At 38.7% G+C, this 19,178-nt stretch overlaps 1 protein-coding gene across 1 annotated transcript; it reads right to left on the bottom strand.

Annotated features, from left to right (window-relative positions):
* Positions 1-12,147: 12,147 nt before the first annotated feature.
* On the bottom strand, positions 12,148-18,109 carry LOC306834271 (uncharacterized protein). The gene is made up of 6 exons (XM_079360103.1): positions 17,952-18,109; positions 17,346-17,383; positions 16,770-16,884; positions 15,112-15,418; positions 12,460-12,598; positions 12,148-12,372 (listed from the first exon to the last, which is right to left on the bottom strand). The coding sequence occupies exons 1-6, from the start codon at positions 18,094-18,096 to the stop codon at positions 12,187-12,189; spliced, it is 930 nt and encodes a 309-aa protein (XP_079216229.1). The 5' UTR covers positions 18,097-18,109; the 3' UTR covers positions 12,148-12,186.
* Positions 18,110-19,178: the final 1,069 nt, after the last annotated feature.

Here is a 19,178-nt window from a genome sequence, read left to right as displayed (position 1 = left end):
CGTTGTTTCGTTGTTAGTTACATTTAGTAAGGGAATATTGCAAAAAATCTGGGAATAAATTCCTTACCAATAGATTTCTTCACAAATGTGTTCATAAAGGGTCTTATAACACATATAAAACATTTAAATCCAACTCGTCTAGGAAAATCCGTGAGAGCGACTCAAAATCGGGGTACCTAGAATAGCACCTTATTGGTACCATATACTTATTGGTGAACATTTGAAAATGTTAACCTTTGCTTTTGGTAGATTGTGAGGGGTAAAACTAGGGGTTCTTTGGAATTCTGAATCCATTGCAACCTTTTGTTTTGCAAAAATCCACTCCTTGGTCGTGAAATGGCCACGCCCACTTTTACATGTAAATTTACAGTAGCTTTATATGTTGATTTTAATATCTCGAATACTAGTTAAAAAATATACTGCACCATATTGCTAAATGTAATAGGGGTCCAGGTCTGAGTTTTCTCCACACTCTACTGTTCTTAAAGTGGGGATTGGGACCCCCTGGGGGCTTGTGAGACACTGAGAGGGGGGTCGCAAGATGCTTTCCATCACCAAATAAAAAAGTTGAATGATCTAAAATTTCATACCTTTCCCATTATGGTGGAAAAAAACATTCAAATATTAGTTGAATTTTAAATACGATCTAAAATTTCATACCTTTCCCATTATGGTGGAAAAAAACATTCAAATATTAGTTGAATTTTAAATACGACTACAGTAGCAAAGTAATTTTGCTGAAATTAAATTGATGGTTAAAAAATTAATTGAGGTATTGACATACAGCAATTAAAACAATGTAGGTGTTTGTTGCTCCCAGCAAATGAAAACATACAGACATCACCTGAGTGTCTGTTTCTTAAATGTTGAATGTCCACTCAGTCCTACAGTTTATACACACAGAGATTACTTATGTTCTGCTTCTAGCCTTTCTTACAACAGATTTCTAAAATAAGTCGGGGTCCCCGGTCTATAGCATAGTTATTGTGGGGGTCCAAAGCTGAAATGTATGGTAACTTCTTCTCTACATCATCATTGATACAGTTCTTGCGCGCTGTACCTTTACCATTTCTGCATGCCAAGATACATTCAACACCTTTCTCCATACAATTAAAGCTTGTGAACCAGAGTGGCTCCTCAGGAGCCATGGTGTCCTGTGTTAGAAGCAGCTCATAACCATATAGTCCTCCCACCCATCCATAGTCACTGGGGTCCAAAAGACATGCTCTGTTGAACCTTCCAATCCCAGGTTTTGATACAGGCCTGGAGAGATCGCTATGCAGCTTCACCCTCTGTTGTAGGTACAGTTTCGAGTTAGATTAACTCAGCCATTGCCTTCCATAAGAACCTGTATCAAATCAGACACAATGACACCAGGTATAGAGTAATATATGGTGCATGATATGTGTGTTAGAAAATGTGGATACCAGTTCTTTGATGGCTATAGTAACTTGCAAAAAGTTCACTGTTATAACCAAGAACTCCTGTTTTGATCAACAGATTTGACCAGATATGGTACATTTGGCACCAAGTGCAAAGTACCTGGTGCATTTGTGCAGCAACCTCTAATGTTGAAAAATGAAGCCGATGTGAAAGTGTCAAATCTTGCAGTGCGTCGAGTGTCCATTAGAGGCTGGCTGCAGAAGCACAGGAAGTTACATACACACCCATTCAAAAAGCCTGTTTTTACAGCAGACATGAACATGTTCACAGCCTGGTTAAAAAAAAAAAAAAATAGGTGTGATTAGCTCATGTCTCCATCCACACACACTGTAAAAGAGGGGGGGGGGGGGGTGAATGTTTTGATGACTCATCAGTTTTGATTGGCTGAAGGATAAGAGTCATTCACAATAAGGCGAGTAGCTGACAGGCGGACGTGGTGTAGCTGGTTGTCAAAATGCTCAAAACCTGCCTCAGCTCCAGCTCTCAGCCTGTAGTTAGGTTGACTCAAAGTTAGGTTTACTGAAAGTTAGGTTGAGACCGGATTTTGAGCATATAATCGGTTTACAAAGCCCCCTGCAGTAACAGATGGGTGATGTGACGTCACTCAGACTCTGCCATTCATATTTACAGCCTATAGTAACAACACAAGCAGAGACACAGGACCACGATGATCCAGAGCTAAATGTAGAGGTACACTCACACTATTAGATTATTGCTTAGAAACTCAATCGCAGACGAGCAGACAGTTTGTAAAAATAGTATGTTGTTGTGTTTTGATACGTGTTTCTCAGGGAACCTTATAAATATGCTGTTTTCTATATAATAGATGCTTCTGTGTTGTGCTAAAATAAGATCAAAATCACTAATTCAAATTACAATAAGTACATCCAAACATCACAGAGCGATTTCTAAATGTGTGACTTCCGGTGGCGCTGAAACGAATGGCGGCTTAAAAACCGTGCTCCCAACTGATTGGAAATTTATCCCCTTGGAAGAACATTAAGTTAAAAACTGTACTGAAATTTATCATGGAAGGGGATAAATATAAAAAAAACAAATGTAAACAGGGCTCAAGACGTGACAAAGGAGAGATAGTTGGGGAAACATACAGCGAGGAGGACAACCATGAGAACAATGGCGCTGCTACTGAAGACACAGCTACTCCTGTCATGCAGGCAATTTATAACGAGATTCGTGCTCTCAGGTCAGATATTAAAGGTGAAATGAGTGAACTCCGAAATTCCCTTCGCGCCGACATGAAGAAGGAGTTGAGTGAGTTTAGAGGAGAAATCAACCGGAGGCTACAGGAAACTACAAGTGAACTACAGGCTATGACGGCTCGTGTGGCTGACACCGAACAGCGTATATCCGACATTGAAGAATGGGACGTAGCTGCGAGGGAGGCTCTCACTCAAGCTCTCGAGAACCAGGAGGTCTTGCAGGCTAGGCTAACTGAGCTAGAGGCTCGCTCGCGTCGGAACAATCTGCGTATATACGGAGTACCAGAGGGATCAGAGGGGCCTAATCTATCGGAGTTTGTTACGAAGCTGATACTATCGGAGGTCGGCCTGCCGGTTGCGGACATGGACCTCGGAATACAACGCTGCCACCGGGCACTTGCCCCAAAGCCTCCCCATGACGCGCCGCCTAGATCACTGGTGATCTGTTTCTTGGAGTTCAGAGTGAAAGAACAGGTGCTGCATACTGCGTGGAAAAAGAAAGATGTTCGCTATGAGGGGAAAAGGATCTATTTCGATCAAGATGACCCTCCTGAGATATTAAAGAAAAGAAAGGCTGTGGGGATACTGAGAGAGCTCAAAGCCAAGGGAATCCGCTTCCAGACGCCACACCTGGCTAAACTGAAGGTGTTTTTTGACAGCGGCACACAGGTTTACGAGAGTGCAGCGGAGGCGTGTAAAGATCTGAAGAAGAGAGGATTTCCGATGGAAAACGTTAAGGAGCCAGAGTCGAAGCAGCGGAGATTTTCTACGTGGGAAAAAACAGGGGCAGCTAGCCACAGACGGGTGGTGGACCACAAGCAGATAAGAGAGAGGCTGCGGAGCTTTCATCGCGCGCCGCCGGGAGCAGCTGCTGCTGGCGAGTGAAGTGCCAGAGGGTAAACATTGCGTCGAAATCACAGGATGAGTGGCTACCGGCTGGAGCCATGTACCTCTATAGAAGGTAAACCCAACAACTGTTAATTGAAATGTCATCTATCACCTGGACCTGGCCTTAAGCCCCAACGGGGACTCTTACCTTTAATACTGGTCTCCGGGCCAATAGTGTTGTAAACTCATGTAAGGTGGGTGATTTATGTGAAACTTTAATACTCGGGTTTGTTTTTTTTCTTTTTTGAGTTTTCGAATCTAGTCTTCTTGTTATGTTGGGTTAGCCGCAAATTTACCTTGTTTTCTACACCTGTAAAAGGGAAAAGCTGTTGTAATTTACTTCTCAATCTAGAAGGAATTTAATTTCCCTTTCTAAAAGTGATCATTCTGATATGAGCAATATTTGTTTCCTGACTCTCTGCAGAATTAAGAAGAGTCTTGATATTATTATTTACTGAGCTTGACTGAACGGAGCTTTATACCAATAATGGGGTTACTGACCTGAATATGTTGTCAGTGCGGACTAGTATCCCTTTGGATACCCTCGAAAGGCCCTTGAAAGATTTGAGGATTTCCTCTCAACTTGAAGTTTTACTTGAACTTCGGACTTGGAAGTCATTTGTTCGTGTTTGTGTGTTTTGTTGTTTTCACGTTTGAGATGTCATGGGTAATGTTACTTAGGTGTAGACAGTTTGTAAGGAGTATATGCATCATCAGGAGTATAAGATAGTCACACTAAATGTCAATGGGCTGCATAACCCAATCAAAAGGAGTAAAATTATAGCTAAAATGAAACGAGAAAAGCTGCAGGTAGTTTTTTGACAGGAGACCCATCTGTCCCCTTCGGAACATGAAAAATTAAAAAAAATTGGATTCCAAAATACATATCACTCGTCTCACAAATCAGGCCGTAGGAGGGGAGTGGCCATACTGATCCCTAATGCAGTCAATTTTGAATTTATCTCTGAAGGACAAGGAAGGGAGATTTGTTTTAGTGAAGGGCAAATTAGACGGTGTAGAGGTAACTCTGTTCAATGTATATGCCCCTCCGGGAAGCAAAAAAACGTTTTTCAGGAAAATATTTGAATTGTTAGTCTTGGAAGCGCAGGGAACTTTAATTTTTGGCGGTGATCTTAATGTCCAACTCCAACCTAATTTAGATATGTCGTCTCGACGTCAAAAGAAAAGTCCAAGTGCAATCTTGGTCCAGCGGTTGCTTTCTGAGCTAGACATGATTGATGTGTGGAGAGAATCCCATCCAGGAGTAAGACAATTCACTTATTATTCCGTTTATTCAAGAATTGACTATCTATTTGTATATAAATCAGACTGGCACAGAATTAGGGACTGTAAAATAGGGATTAGGGATGTATCTGACCACTCAGGGGTTTACTTAACCCTGCACTTAACTACCCAACGGAAAAATACTCTTTGGAGACTCAATACAAGCATTTTGAATGACAAAACTGTGCAGAAACAAATCCAACAGGAATTTGAAACATATTTACAAAATAATGATAATGGAGAAGTGTCCCCTAACACTTTATGGGATGCTGCAAAGGCAGTCGTCCGGGGAAAAATAATTGCACTCACGGCTTTTCGGAAAAAGGAGAAACAGAGAAGACTTCTTGAACTACAAGAGGAAATGAAATCATTAGAAACCAGACACTCAGAGCAAAAGGATGCCCAGACTCTAACAAAGCTAAACAGAATTAAACAAGAACTGAATGGTTTATATGATGAGGAAATTGAAAAACAACTTAAATTTACCAAGCAACGGTATTATGAGACTGGGTCTAAGGCAATAAACTTCTTTCTTGGAGGATACGAAAACAGCGGGGTAAGAATACGATTTATATGATCAGGAATCCCAAGACGCAAAAGATTTGCAGTGAACCAGAGGGTATCCAACGTGCTTTTGAACTGTACTATAAAGAATTGTACACCCAACCAGACAGGGCTGATAATACAGTAATAGAGTCTTTCCTAAGCTCTCTCGACCTTCCATCCATAGGTGAACAACAAAATAAAGAAATAATAGCTGAGATAACACCGGAAGAGCTAAATAGGGCCATCTCGAGACTGAAAGCTAACAAGGCTCCGGGCTCGGACGGTTTCCCCTCCGAGTGGTATAAAACATTTAAACCTCAGATAGCTCCTGTTCTGCTTGACAGTTTTAACTATACTCTGAGAACAGGGGTAGCCCCTCAATCATGGAAGGAGGCAGTTATCTCAATCATTCACAAAGAAGGAAAGGACAAGAAGGAATGTAGCTCATACAGACCAATATCGGTTTTAAATGTAGACTATAAATTGTTTGCCTCAATCCTGGCTAAGAGATTAGAACTCATTGTCCCAGAGCTGGTAGACTTAGATCAAACGGGCTTTGTATTGAATAGACAGACCCAGGATAATTTAAGGAGAACACTACAAGTAATGAGTCATATCACATCAGAAAATATCGGTGCAGTGTTGGTCAGCCTAGACGCCGAAAAGGCATTTGACTCGGTAGGTTGGGAATATTTATGCAGGGTACTTGCAAGATTCGGCTTTAATGATGGGTTTATCAAATGTATCAGAGCGTTATACTTTTTTCCAACAGCTAGGATCAGGGTTAATGGTCAACTGTCTCAAACCATTCATCTGGGAAGGGGAACGCGTCAGGGCTGTCCCCTGAGCCCGACCCTATTTGCGTTGTTTATCGAACCATTGGCTCAAGCAATCAGAGAGGACCCAGAGATAAAGGGGGTTATGATCAGAGGAGAAGAGCACAAGATCTGTATGTTTCGCAGACGATGTTCTGCTCTTTATTACAAACCCAGATTCAAGCATCCCCAAGTTGATGTCCCTGCTAAATGAATATAACTCATATTCAGGGTACAAGTTGAATATTCATAAAACGCAAACCCTCGCATTCAATTATATTCTCCCCATCCAGATACGCAATTGAAGTATGATCTCAAATGGGACTCGCCCAACATTAAGTATTTAGGAATAATCCTCACTAAAGATATGTCACTACTTTTTGAAAACAACTACGGCCTCATTAATAAAGAGATTAAATCTGATGTCTCGAGGTGGTCCCTCCTCCCACTAGATATCAGTAACAGAATAGAAATAATTAAGATGAACGTGTTGCCACGACTCCTTTTTCTCTTCCAGTCCCTGCCCCTAGAGGTACCCCAACGACAATTTGATGAGTGGAATGCCTGGATTTCACGGTTCATTTGGAATAATAGAAGGCCTAGGGTCCAGTTCAGGACACTGCAGCTGGAAAAAGGGAAGGGAGGTAGAGCCTTACCATGCTTACAGGATTATTACTATGCTGCTCAGTTGAAACCCTTAGTTTATTGGTGTGCTCCAAATCATGAATCTCAGTGGAAAACCTTGGAAAGTACGCAGATCGAAATCCCAATACAGTCTTTACTAGGAAATAAAAACCTGGCCGCAATATATTATAACAGTTTGAATCAATGGACCTTATTCACGCTAAAGCTATGGTTCAAGGTTTTGGGGAAGTTACACATAGAGAAACAGATGGGGGTCCTGAACTGGGTTGCATTTGATCCAGAGTTTGAACCTGCTAGATTGGACAGGGGCTTTAAACAGTGGACTGGGAGAGGTATCACTTCCTTCTGCTCTCTCACCTCAAAAGGAAAGTTTATGAGTTATGAATTAATTTCAGGCACATTTGGACTTGGAAAGAAGGACTTCTTTAGGTTTCTACAGGCCAGAGATTACTATAATAAAAAACTACGGAGGGATGAGGTGATGGAGTACGATTTAATTTCAAGTTGATCTCAAGACTATATGCCATTATACAAGCCTCTAAAAATCACTCTACCCTGTACATTAAACAAAAATGGGAGAAGGAATCAGGAACGCAAATATCAGAAGAGATCTGGTTGGAAATATGTGAGACACAGGCGACCACTGCAAATTCAAGATCATTGAGAGAGTTCGGCTGGAAGAATGCTGTGAGATTTTTCATAACCCCTAAAATATCAGCTTTGCAATCAGGCACACAGAGCCGAGGCTCCTGTTGGAGACAGTGTGGAATCCCCATGGCCAATCACTTTCATATTTTTTGGGCCTGTCCCAGAATCCAATCGTTCTGGAGAGACGTTACTAATGAGATTAATGGAATAATTGGAGTGAAATTAGACTTCTCTTTTCTTACTTTATATCTCGGTAAAATACCGGTGTCAGTCCCACAGAAAGGTAAATACCTGCTGAAGATTCTCTTAGCGTGTAGTAGGAAAGCTATAACGAGAAAATGGTTGCAACCAGACCCCCCTACACTGGTCCAGTGGCGTGGGATAGTCCAGGATATCTACTATATGGAGAGACTTACCCTTGTTTTAAGACTTCAGCTGGGAAAATGTCTTGAGAGCTGGGAAAAATGGATTGTGTATGCACCCTGAACTGTACAATACTATACTGTGATGTATATGTAGAGACTATGATGATGTTTTGCCTGTGACACCCATGATGTTCTCATGTTCTTTGTTCATGTAAGAAAATTAATAAAAAAGAAAGTTAAAAAAAAAAAAAAAAAACATCACAGAGCGGCATTAGACATAATGAGCAATTTAAAAAAAAAAAAACTAAACGCTGCTGCATCGGGCAGAATCGTGTTCATTATTTATTTCAATTATGACCAGTTTGAACTAAAATGGCTAATACTTCAACCAGTGCAAAAAGAAGGTAAACAGATATCTGATTCGAAAAGTGCAAACTCAAATTATAAAAGTCACCTTGTAAGGTTTTGGTCAGGCTCAGCCCGCAAATACAGTTGAAAGGACAGGCTGGGCTCAGAGAGAACCTGTGTAGCTGCTGATAGAAGCAACATGTATATAATTCATAATTTTCATAGTTGGTGAAGATAAATAAATACAATGCATAAATAGAGTTCATATTGTACATAAAATGTGATTTAAAAAGGTATGTTTTACGTTAATTTATGCAAGTTCATGTACCTTTTATTTTGGTTACAAGCCCATGTATATTGAGTGGGGAACATATTTTTTGTTCCGGTTGATTACGTTGTTGGGGGGACAAATTAATAGGTGACGCATTAAGAAAGAAGCATGGGACGACAAGTGTTTGGAAGAGTTAATGGAGTCTCGGATTAAAAGAAACTTTATTCCCTTGGAGTTCATGAGGCCAATGAGGTATGATTATTTCTGATGTATGTGAAATTAATGTGTTTTCTTTTTGGATGTCAGACTAATTGTAAGTTTTGTTTGCTTATTTTATTAGTTCTGACGGCATTATTTGGCACTGTTTTGGCATCGTTGGTAACAAGAAGAAGACGTGGCGAAATAAATGTCTGTGAGCAAAACGAACGACTTGAGCCTTGATTAAGACCTCGGAGGGAGTAACAACCTGCATTGGCTCAGGTCAGGTTGGATTGGGCACAGTTTAAGCTAAATGGCAAAGGTATGACTTGCAAGAACTGTATCAATTATGATATGCAGAGGTTCCCAAAAATGTCAGCTTTGGAGCCCCAAAATAACTGCTAGAGACCAGGGAACCCCACTGTCTCGATTTCAGCAGAGTAATCTAAGAAAGGCTGTATAATAATGTTATGTATAAACTAGAGCTGAAACGATTCCTCGAATAACTCGAATAATTCGATTAAAAAAATTAATCGAGGAATTTTCGCTGCCTCGAAGCTTCGTTAAGTTTTTTTTTTTGCGTCATCAAAACTTTGCTATGTGTATAAAACACGTTTAATGTAGCTGCAGCTCCTCTCTCTTACGCACAGACACTTCAGCGCTAACACGCACACACGCGAGCGCGGCGCGCCCCTTTTAACTTTTATTCAGCACACAGTTGATCCGTGATCCAGACGACCCAGTCGGGAACACGTGATCCGGTCAAACGGTCGGCTTTTCTCCGTTCACTCTCTCCGTGTTTGCAGCTAACATAACGATAGCAACGTCCTCTCACAGTCTCTGTCACAGACGTATGTCTATGGTCTCTGTAGTCTGTGAGCGCGCTGAATGTACGCGCTGCAGGAGCAGACAGAGATACACTTTTAACAATATACAGGCTGATAATATGAAATGTCTAATGTCTTCAAAGCTAAATCAAGACAGAACTTGTTTGTGGAATAATAATTTAGCAAATATATATTTAAAGTTTCTCAATTTCCTTATCTAACATAATGATTGATTCTGTGATTGATTCAACAGAACATAATGCTTTCTCAATTAAATGTACTGTAACAGATGTGTAGGCTACACAAAACACTATTTGCTATTTCAGCCATTAAAACATGTTTGGCCTGTATTTTTAATTTACCTGCCACCTTGACCAGTGAATCAAAAAGTTTATTTGGGACCCTGTCAGTAATATAGTGAGTGTCAGCAGCTGTAGAGCAGAGGTGGTTGGTTGTAACAAGCAGGCGTTACCACGGTAACTGCAAAGAAGCAGGTTTGTAGGGACGACCCAAGACGAGTTAAACCTTAATTAAGCAAAAGTATGATTTATTCGATTACTCGATTAATCGATCGGGATATTCGATAGAATACTCGATTACTAAAATATTCGATAGCTGCAGCTCTAGTATAAACAGTAGGACTGAGTGGACATTCACAATTTCCTTAACAGACACTCAGTTTATGTAGGTGTCAAATTTCATTCATAGGGAGCAGCAGACACCTGCATTGTTTCAATTATGGGAAGCATAAATTACTTTGCCACTGTCAACCATTTTTTAATCATTAGTTAAAATTCAACGAATATTTGAATGTTTTCCACCAAAGTGGGTAAGATATGAAATTTTAGATCATTCAACTTTTGTATTTGGTGATGGAAAGCATCTCACGACCCCCCTCTCAGGTGTCTCACAAGCCCCCAGGGGGTCCCAATCCCCACTTTAAGAACAGTAGTGTGGAGAAAACTCAGACCTGGACCCCTATTACATTTAGCAATATGGTGCAATATATTTTTTAACTAGTATTCGAGATATTAAAATCAACATATAAAGCTACTGTAAATTTACATGTAAAAGTGGGCGTGGCCATTTCTCCACCAAGGAGTGGATTTTTTTGCAAAATAAACATTTGCAATGGATTCAGAATCCCAAAGAACCCCTAGTTTGACCCGTCACAAGCTACCTAAAGCAAAGGTTAACATTTTCAAAATTTCACCAATAAGTATATGGTACCAATAAGGTGCTATTCCAGGTACCCCGCCTTTGAGTCGCTCTCACAGATTTTCCTAGACGAGTTAGATTTAAATGTTTTTACATGTGTTATAAGACACCTTTATGAACACGGTTGTGAAGAAATCTATTGGTAAGGAATGTATTCCCAGATTGGCCAAATATCTGATAAAATAGCCTTACTAATTCCAGCTCTAAAAGAATTCTACAACTTAGCTTGCTAGTTAGTGTGAAATGCATTGTGAAGGCCCTGGTTGTTTATAGAGTTAAGTGTGCACTTTCTTTACCATAAACTATCTTTGGGGTGATTTCCTTCTGGAGCATCAACTGTGTTTCTAACTGTATCTATGGATACACACCTGAAACAGGGCTGAGCTCATTCACTGGATAATAACAATGATAACAATACACTAATAATAGTAATCACTCCACCACCCCATTGATCTGTAGGAGTCAGGGCAGAGAAGCACAGGGAGTCAGAGGGATGAGCTCTCTACTGGAAAGGTGAGTCCAAATGATTTCACAGGATAGAGTCATTAGTGATGCAGACAGTCCTTGAATATGATGGAATTCAATATGAATATGAAATTTGAAACATTTCACTCAAGGTGCACCATATAAGACTTATTTAACTTGAGCTTATATTAAGGAGAGTAAAGATCTGAAAGTGGAGAAAGCCAATATTCTCCACACAGCCTACACACACACACGCACACATATATATATATATATATATATATATATATATATATATATATATATATATATATATATATATATATATATACACACACACACACACACACTGTTACTGTGCAAACTTTGTTAGCTGTTTGTGAAATTTTGTGTTCGCGTGCTACGTTTGCTCACATCCTGTGCATCTCCCCTGTCCTTAAAACCTAGTGACGCCCCTGTTTCTAGGAAAGGTGAAAACAACATTAAAAGTTATGAGAAAATGTGTTTGCGCATCTCCATAAAGGCGTCCATCAGGCTGTAAATGAACAGATATTCCAGAAGCAGAAATGGGCCTCACTTTATCTCTTTATCTGGGAAGGGCTACAACGATCGTGAATCGCTCATTTATGTTAGACAACATGTTATGATGTTGTAATCTCGTTGTAATCTATTAGGACACCTTGGTCATTGTTTTTAAAAACAAGACAGCAAAAATGGTTAGCCTACCAATGTTTGAAGCGCAGATGCTTTTTAAAATACTCATAGAAACACTACAAAGTCACAGACTGCCATTCACTTCCTTTGAGGTGTGCGGTGTCCACTGAGTCCTTGAACGCATCTGTTATTGTAGGCATATCATTAAATGTCTTTTTTTTTGTTCGTTTTTTTGCTCTCTCTCTCTCTCTCTCTCTCTCTATATATATATATATATATATATATATATATATATATATATAAGATCACTGTTGTTACGATCTCTTACTGGATTGGACCCCAAAGCACAACTCACAATCCAGATACAATGAAGCAATAAGTGACAGTGAGGGAGAAGGGGTGAAGTGTCCAGGGATCCCAGTGGTACACTCGGTCTGAGTGTGAAGAGTGTTCCAAACAATCCTGTAGTGAAGTTCCTCCTGAGTCGTAGCAACAGGCAGTGAGAATGTTACACAAGAGTCTACGAACAATGGTAATCTGAAGTAGAAAAGCACAGAGGAGTTAGTTACCCAGCTTAACAAAGATAGGTGAATACAAAGGCTGTGATCTAATAAACACCACTACCACACTGGTATGACGAAACGATCTGGCGCAGAGGCAGAGGAAATCCGGATTTAAGTACAGCCAGGGTTGATGAGAATATGAGGTACACCTGGTGCAGCCTGCACACAGGTAGCCACGGCCACTGCCACACACACAGAGACTAACAAAGGAAAGAAACAAGGATCACAGACAGGGAATACAAAGAAACACACAACAGGAAAGGAAGGACCTGCCATGATAGGGATCATGACAACTGTAGTGTATACCATTGTGTAACAGAAAATGAATCACCACTGGATGATGTGTAAATGTTCATATTGTTTGTGCATAAGCAAAACAAATGAATTTCATATTAAATGATATCAGCTTTACAGTTAGGCTATACTTTGGCCAAGAAACTTTGAAGGGCTGTAATGGTACAGAAACAACTGTCTAGTCCACAGGTTTATAAACGTTTTAAATGACTGCATTAATTTTTGTGTATAGGGCACAAACTGAAAAAACAAACAAACTATAAGCAGAAAAAATAAAATTGGTGAAGAAAAACTGACCAGAATTCAGCAAAAGATGCAGCCTGCTTAAAAATTTCTGGGGGAGACTCCACCTTTCCATTGTACGAACTAAACAGTAAATAAGGCCAATTTAATTTTGTAATGGCTTGGATGCTCTGTTTAGATGACAACCCACATTCACGTTACAAATGGAAAGTAATGTGTGTGAGTTTGTCTGTCAGATGTTTAGCTTGGGTTGCATTCCTATATCAGTTGGGCATGAATTGTGCATGCCCCATAATGTCTTCAATATGATACATTGAAATAAAACATTTTAGACCTCACTATTTTTTAAACCCTGGTTATGACCTTGCTTTTAATAGGCCTTTAATAGTCAATTACATGATCGAGACCCAAAACTTTGAAACTCAACATTTATTGAAGTGTTCAAATTCTTTCTATGTGCTTGTTATTCATAATTATACTGTATCTTTGCTTTAAGAAAAAAACAAAATAGACTGTGATAAGATAAAATCCAAATGTTGAATTCAACTAAATTAATATTTCATCTCAAAACAGCAGTTGGAATTGAAATGTATACAATGATTTACTAAGCAAAGAGCTGCTTTAGAATACAAATATGTTTGTGTATAGGGCTCCTGCAAATAAATGACATAGCTGTTCGTACATAGTGCCAGTGTTTTTGAATCAACAATGAAGCCGAGGGCAGCTGTTCCTGTAGTGAAACAGAATCAGCATTCATGAGATTTAACTAATCCAGCTAAGGAGTATTAGCTCCTTGAGCACTATCCAAACATTTTCTTGTTTTACACTTGTGAATTAAAGTTCTTAGCAACTACTGCTGTTGTTAAGCCACTAAGCCAATACTCCCACCTTGTGGCCAGGAATTTGCTCACAAAATAAATACAACTTATAATCAACTCATTAAACTCTGTAATAAAATATGCAACCACCCATGAGCATTATTAGAAAATGATACCCATAACAAAAAATATTGATATGCCAACATGTGTCTCTGGGCCTGTAGCCAAAAACTACAGACATTAATATAAAAACATACACTTATAGACTTCAATAAATGGAGTGTCCTACTACTCTTTTGGATATTACTGAATTAACGTAAAAAAAAATCTCAAAGTGAGACACCCCTACCTAACTGCAGAAAATCATCAGACTGGATATGTGGTTAGGAAAAACCCAGCTTGCTGCACACTGACACAATTTGTTTACAGGAAATTGAAAGTATGACGTCCAGTGGGGATTTCAGTTTTCTAACCTTGTGACGGTGTGCAGTAAAAATCCAGTGGCTGAGTTTTCTACAACAAACTTTCAAGTCAAAAGAGATGAAGGAGAACATCACAGATGTCAACTGAAAAGTTCACACATTGTGAATATTTAAATTAGAAGATATTTACATAGACTGGTCAAAGTAGGAAAAGTTTTTAGAATTCAAACTAGGATTTTTCTTGAACAATTGCACAATTCAGCTTTAAAACCACAGCCCTACACTGTTGGCATTTAAGAGACACCACAAGGAGCTAAAAGATAATTGTTGGGCTTTAAGGTGTTCTGAAGATAGAACAGGGATTTCCCTTTGTTTTGTTTTTTTATTTGTTTTTTCCTTCTACATTAAAGGATTGAGTGAAGAGTGAAAAGGCTGTAATATTCTTAAAATGAAGTTACTGCTGATAAGCTAACTCTGGAATACAACAAATGCGTTAATTTAGTATGAACGTGGTGAATTTCGCAAGCTTATTCAGAAACAAATAAATCTCAACCCAAACAACACAAAGAAAGGAAGTGTTTGGATTAAGTTAATTTATGCTATTTAGCCATTACATGAAGTACAAATGCAGCAAAAATGTAAATTCCTGTTTAGCCTGTTTGGATTACAACAGAGCTTCATGATGCCTACATTAGCTCTTAGCTAGATTGAAGTATCAGTCATTTTTGAAGTTTTCTATGGCTGAACAATGTATTGGATACATGGTCTATAATGCCCTGTCCTGGAACTGTACTTTTCTAGTTTAGATGACTAATCTAATTTAATGATAATGTGGTACTTTTACACTGCAGATGTAACTTTCGGTTTCCTGCATTGCCCCGTTCACCATATTGTGTGAAATTTGTGCTTGCTGTGACAACTTGCTTCAGGTCCAACCTCAAATGCAGCTTCTCTAGGCTTTCCTGAAGCAGCTGTGCAGAGCTTGATAAATCCATGTGATGCAAGGCAGAGAAGACATCTTTCAAGCTCGCTGAGGAGCACTGACTCCACAGCTTCAGCATCTGGTACTGCCTCTCTTTAGAGTCCAGACTTAAACCAGCCTCCATCTCCACCCGCTCCAGCTGCTGGTCAGCCACTGAGAGCAGACGCAAGAACTCCTTCCATCTACGCAAGGGCACCTCCTTGATAATCGCATACAGGACGATGGCAGGCCAGCGCTCTGAATGTTCATCTTTTCCGCCAGCTGTACGGAAAGAATCACAGGCACCAGAGGTGAACAACTTGCATTAATGTGCAGTGAATCCAGTGTACTTAACTGTTGCAGCACTGCTACCAGTACAATTATTTCTGATTCCTAGATGCCTTATTTATTTTCTACATTTCTAAATAGGGATCAAAACCTATAGCAACAGATCTAACAGCCATGTGGTCAAGTCACTCTACAAAATGATACATAGTAACACAAAAGGACAACAACAGCTTACAGATATACATAATTATAGGTATTATACATGAATTTTTCCTCCTTTCACATTTTCACATGAAGGAAGAGGATGCAATTGCAGTTCAGTTACATGTAGTCGTATCTGATTTGCAAAGGCCGACTAGCTGACAGTACAAGTGAGGGTGATCATTGATAACTTGCATGCTGAACAGGCATAGATGAAAAAGGCTGAAGCTCAAGATAAAAGACCACAAAAAGAACAAGTTTGACATTCTGTTCATTTCAACATTTGGCATTAGCAGCTTCATGTCTTCTGAGGGTAAACTTCCACTGTGTGTCCTAAGGCAATAGTTTGATAGAACTGTTTAATATCTTTGATAACAAACTACTGTATGTTCTCATGCTGATAAGTTAAATCATTACTCTCACATAAAAGTTGAATGTTTTTGCCATTTATCAACTCAACTTTTATTTAATTTAAAAGTAACACAAGGTACTTGTGCTCTAATGAAAGGACAGGCGCTTAGTGAAGAAACCCCTCCTCCCACTTATGGCCCTATGCCCTACTGAAAAGTTACATAACCTACCTTATGGGACTTTGTTACTTGTCAGCAAAGCAACCTTCAACAGACCCTGACTCTGTTTATTAAAGCTAGTCATGTTGGGAAAACACTGATACTATACCCTACCACATGGCCCTATTGGCCCTCACAACTCAACTTGTAGACTGATGGACTGATGGATCCAGGATGTCGCTGGGGTTGTCAAGTGAGAACCTCCCTCCTTGGGAGTTTTGTCCAGTTAAACTCAATAATTGCTCGTGAGTCATTTGTAAACCTTTCTGACAGTTGCAAGTAGTGAGAATTTTTAACATGCCGTATCATGTTACATTTGTTTTATACAGAAATGCAATACAAACTGAAAAATATTAGTCAGCCGCAAACAGCTACTTCCTTCATTCATATTCCAATTAAAGCTTTAGGCCAAATATTTATAACCATATATATTCACATTTACGTATTATAAATCAAATACCCCTGTACCAGTAAGAAACAGGGATGTCAAAGATCACAATAAATTGAACTAATTCCAAACAGTTTACAGTTTACATACTGTGTATTGTTGCCTGACATCAAGCAGTGAAACCTACCTTTGTGTTCAGTGACTGGCAGTAGAGGACTGTCGTGGGTTGGTGTGGGATGTTCTTGTGCAACCAGCACCTGTTTTGGAGTCTTTATCGGCGTTTCCTCAGGTATGTTTAATGTCTAAAAAGGACAAACAACAAAGAGGAGTAAATATCATTGTGGCAAAAAACTTTTTAAAGTGTCAGAGTGCAATTGGTGAAATTCATCAGACTGTCTGACACACTATGTCACAGTCACACTATGTCGTCTAGTCTCTGGACCCATCACTGCTCCTTTAAAATTTGCTACTCAAATTTTGTGTATATATATATATATATATATATATATATACACACACACACACACACACACACACACACACACATACATACATACATACATACATACATACATACATACATACATACATACATACATACATACATACATACATACATACATACATACATATAAAATGAACTTTTTTTCACATTGACCTTTAGGTGCATGTCTCCCTTTACTCAAACATTCCTCTGTCTTTCCTTTGACAAACTTGAGCTCTATCTATGCAGAACAAAAAATGTGCAAAGTTTAGCACTTACCAGTGTGGTCAGGCTGCTGCCTTGAAGATTGTTTTGTTCTAGTAGGAGGAAAGCAGATGTTATCTATAAGCTTCCGTCTGAACACATTTTCGGTTAAGGAGCACACTTTCAAAAGTAATCAGTAAAATTTCTGAGAAAAAAAACGTGAAATAAATATGAAATTCATGTGGAGGGACAATAAGTGTGAAGACAAAAATTAAAAAGGTATTAATTAAGATAGAGGAACTCCTAGCAGTGTTCAAGTATCATTAGAGGGAATTACTGATACAGTTGGGTAGTTTAATTTTTAAGAATATATACAGTATCTAAACTGGCTGATCTTATGTTGCTTTTTAAAGATATACTGCATGTCTAAAGTAACTTGGTATTTATAGTTACCAAATTAAAGAAATAGCAAGGACAATGTATGCCTCTGAAATATAGTGAAGAAAATGTATGAGTTGCATAAAATCAAAGTCACACTATTAAAAAAAGAGTTTTTTAATCTCAATGAGCTTTTCTTCCTAAAGGTTAAAAAAAATACTCAAGTATGAATCAAGTACAACAAACTGTGCTTAATTACGCTAAATGAGTGCAAGTGCTGAGTTAAATTTTATGCATAGTTACCGTTGAATTTTGGCTCCTCGACAGGCAGTTCCAGGTCTTTCTTTATACACCAAAATGGACAACTGGCATGGTATTTTTGTATGTTCTTGATAAGAAGCAGAAGTACCAGAAAAGTAAAAACTGCAACTCCAACCAGAAACCACATGGACAATTGGTCACTTGCTATGGAAAAAAAACCAAACGAACACCAAAATCAATCTAAAAGCGAGAGGAAACATTCAGGATCTGTTAAACATGTACAAATAGTCACAACTATTGTAAGTTTAAAGGCATTTAATCCATATACTAATAAAACACATTACATTACTTGTTCAAATTATTAAATTAACAGTTACGTGGAATTGGGTTCATTTCAGGAGTGTCTGAAGCTCGATGTAGCTCTCATACCCGTACGTTTTACTGTAGATGTAGTTGTAGGTACATACATCAATGAAGTAATACCTAGAGTTGTGCTGAAAAAAAGAGAAACTTATATAAATAACAACAGAAGCATATTTTACCATACACCAAAGGATACCCCATTTTTTTCAATCTTACAAATAATCTTACAAATAATCTAGTCCATCTGTGAACACTGAGTCAGTTCTTTCTTACTGTATTAACTCTGCATATTCTAATAAAGGATACTTTTCTACTGTGATTTCATTGAAAGTAATGGATAATGGCCATGTCTATTTGCCTATGCATCAGGTTGTTGCCATATGACAGGCTGATTAGATAATTAAAATGACAAATAAACACTAATAAAGTATATGCTACATGCTTGAATTTACTAAAAATGGACTGAAGCTCCCCTACACGCACACACATTGTCTTTGTGTATAAGTGACATATATGATTACTTTTTCTTTTGTTAAAAGTAAATCCACACACACACATCCAAATGAGAACTGTGGATATTGTCCACACTGTTATATCAGTTGGTATTAACCAAAATAATGCTTTAAGCAAGAAGATTGTTCTAATGTTTTAACAGTACTACTCCAAAGTTGTGTACCCATTTGTTTGAGGGATTTTAAAAGGAATGGAGGTTAAATCTTGTACACACTTACAACACTTTATCAACAAAGACAGCCTCGCCGTTTTCGCAAACATGTTTTCATGTAAAGACTTTAACATTCACAGCCTCCTAGCCACAAAGCTAAAAGCAGGTAATGCAGGGCCTCACTAAAAACCACAAATAGGCTACTCAGTGTCTTATAGGGAGTAAAAACATTTCCTCCACTC

The sequence above is a fragment of the Symphodus melops genome (genome assembly GCF_947650265.1).
Source record: "Symphodus melops genome assembly, chromosome: 13".
NCBI lineage: Eukaryota > Metazoa > Chordata > Actinopteri > Labriformes > Labridae > Symphodus > Symphodus melops.
This window is presented reverse-complemented; position numbering and strand designations above follow the sequence as displayed.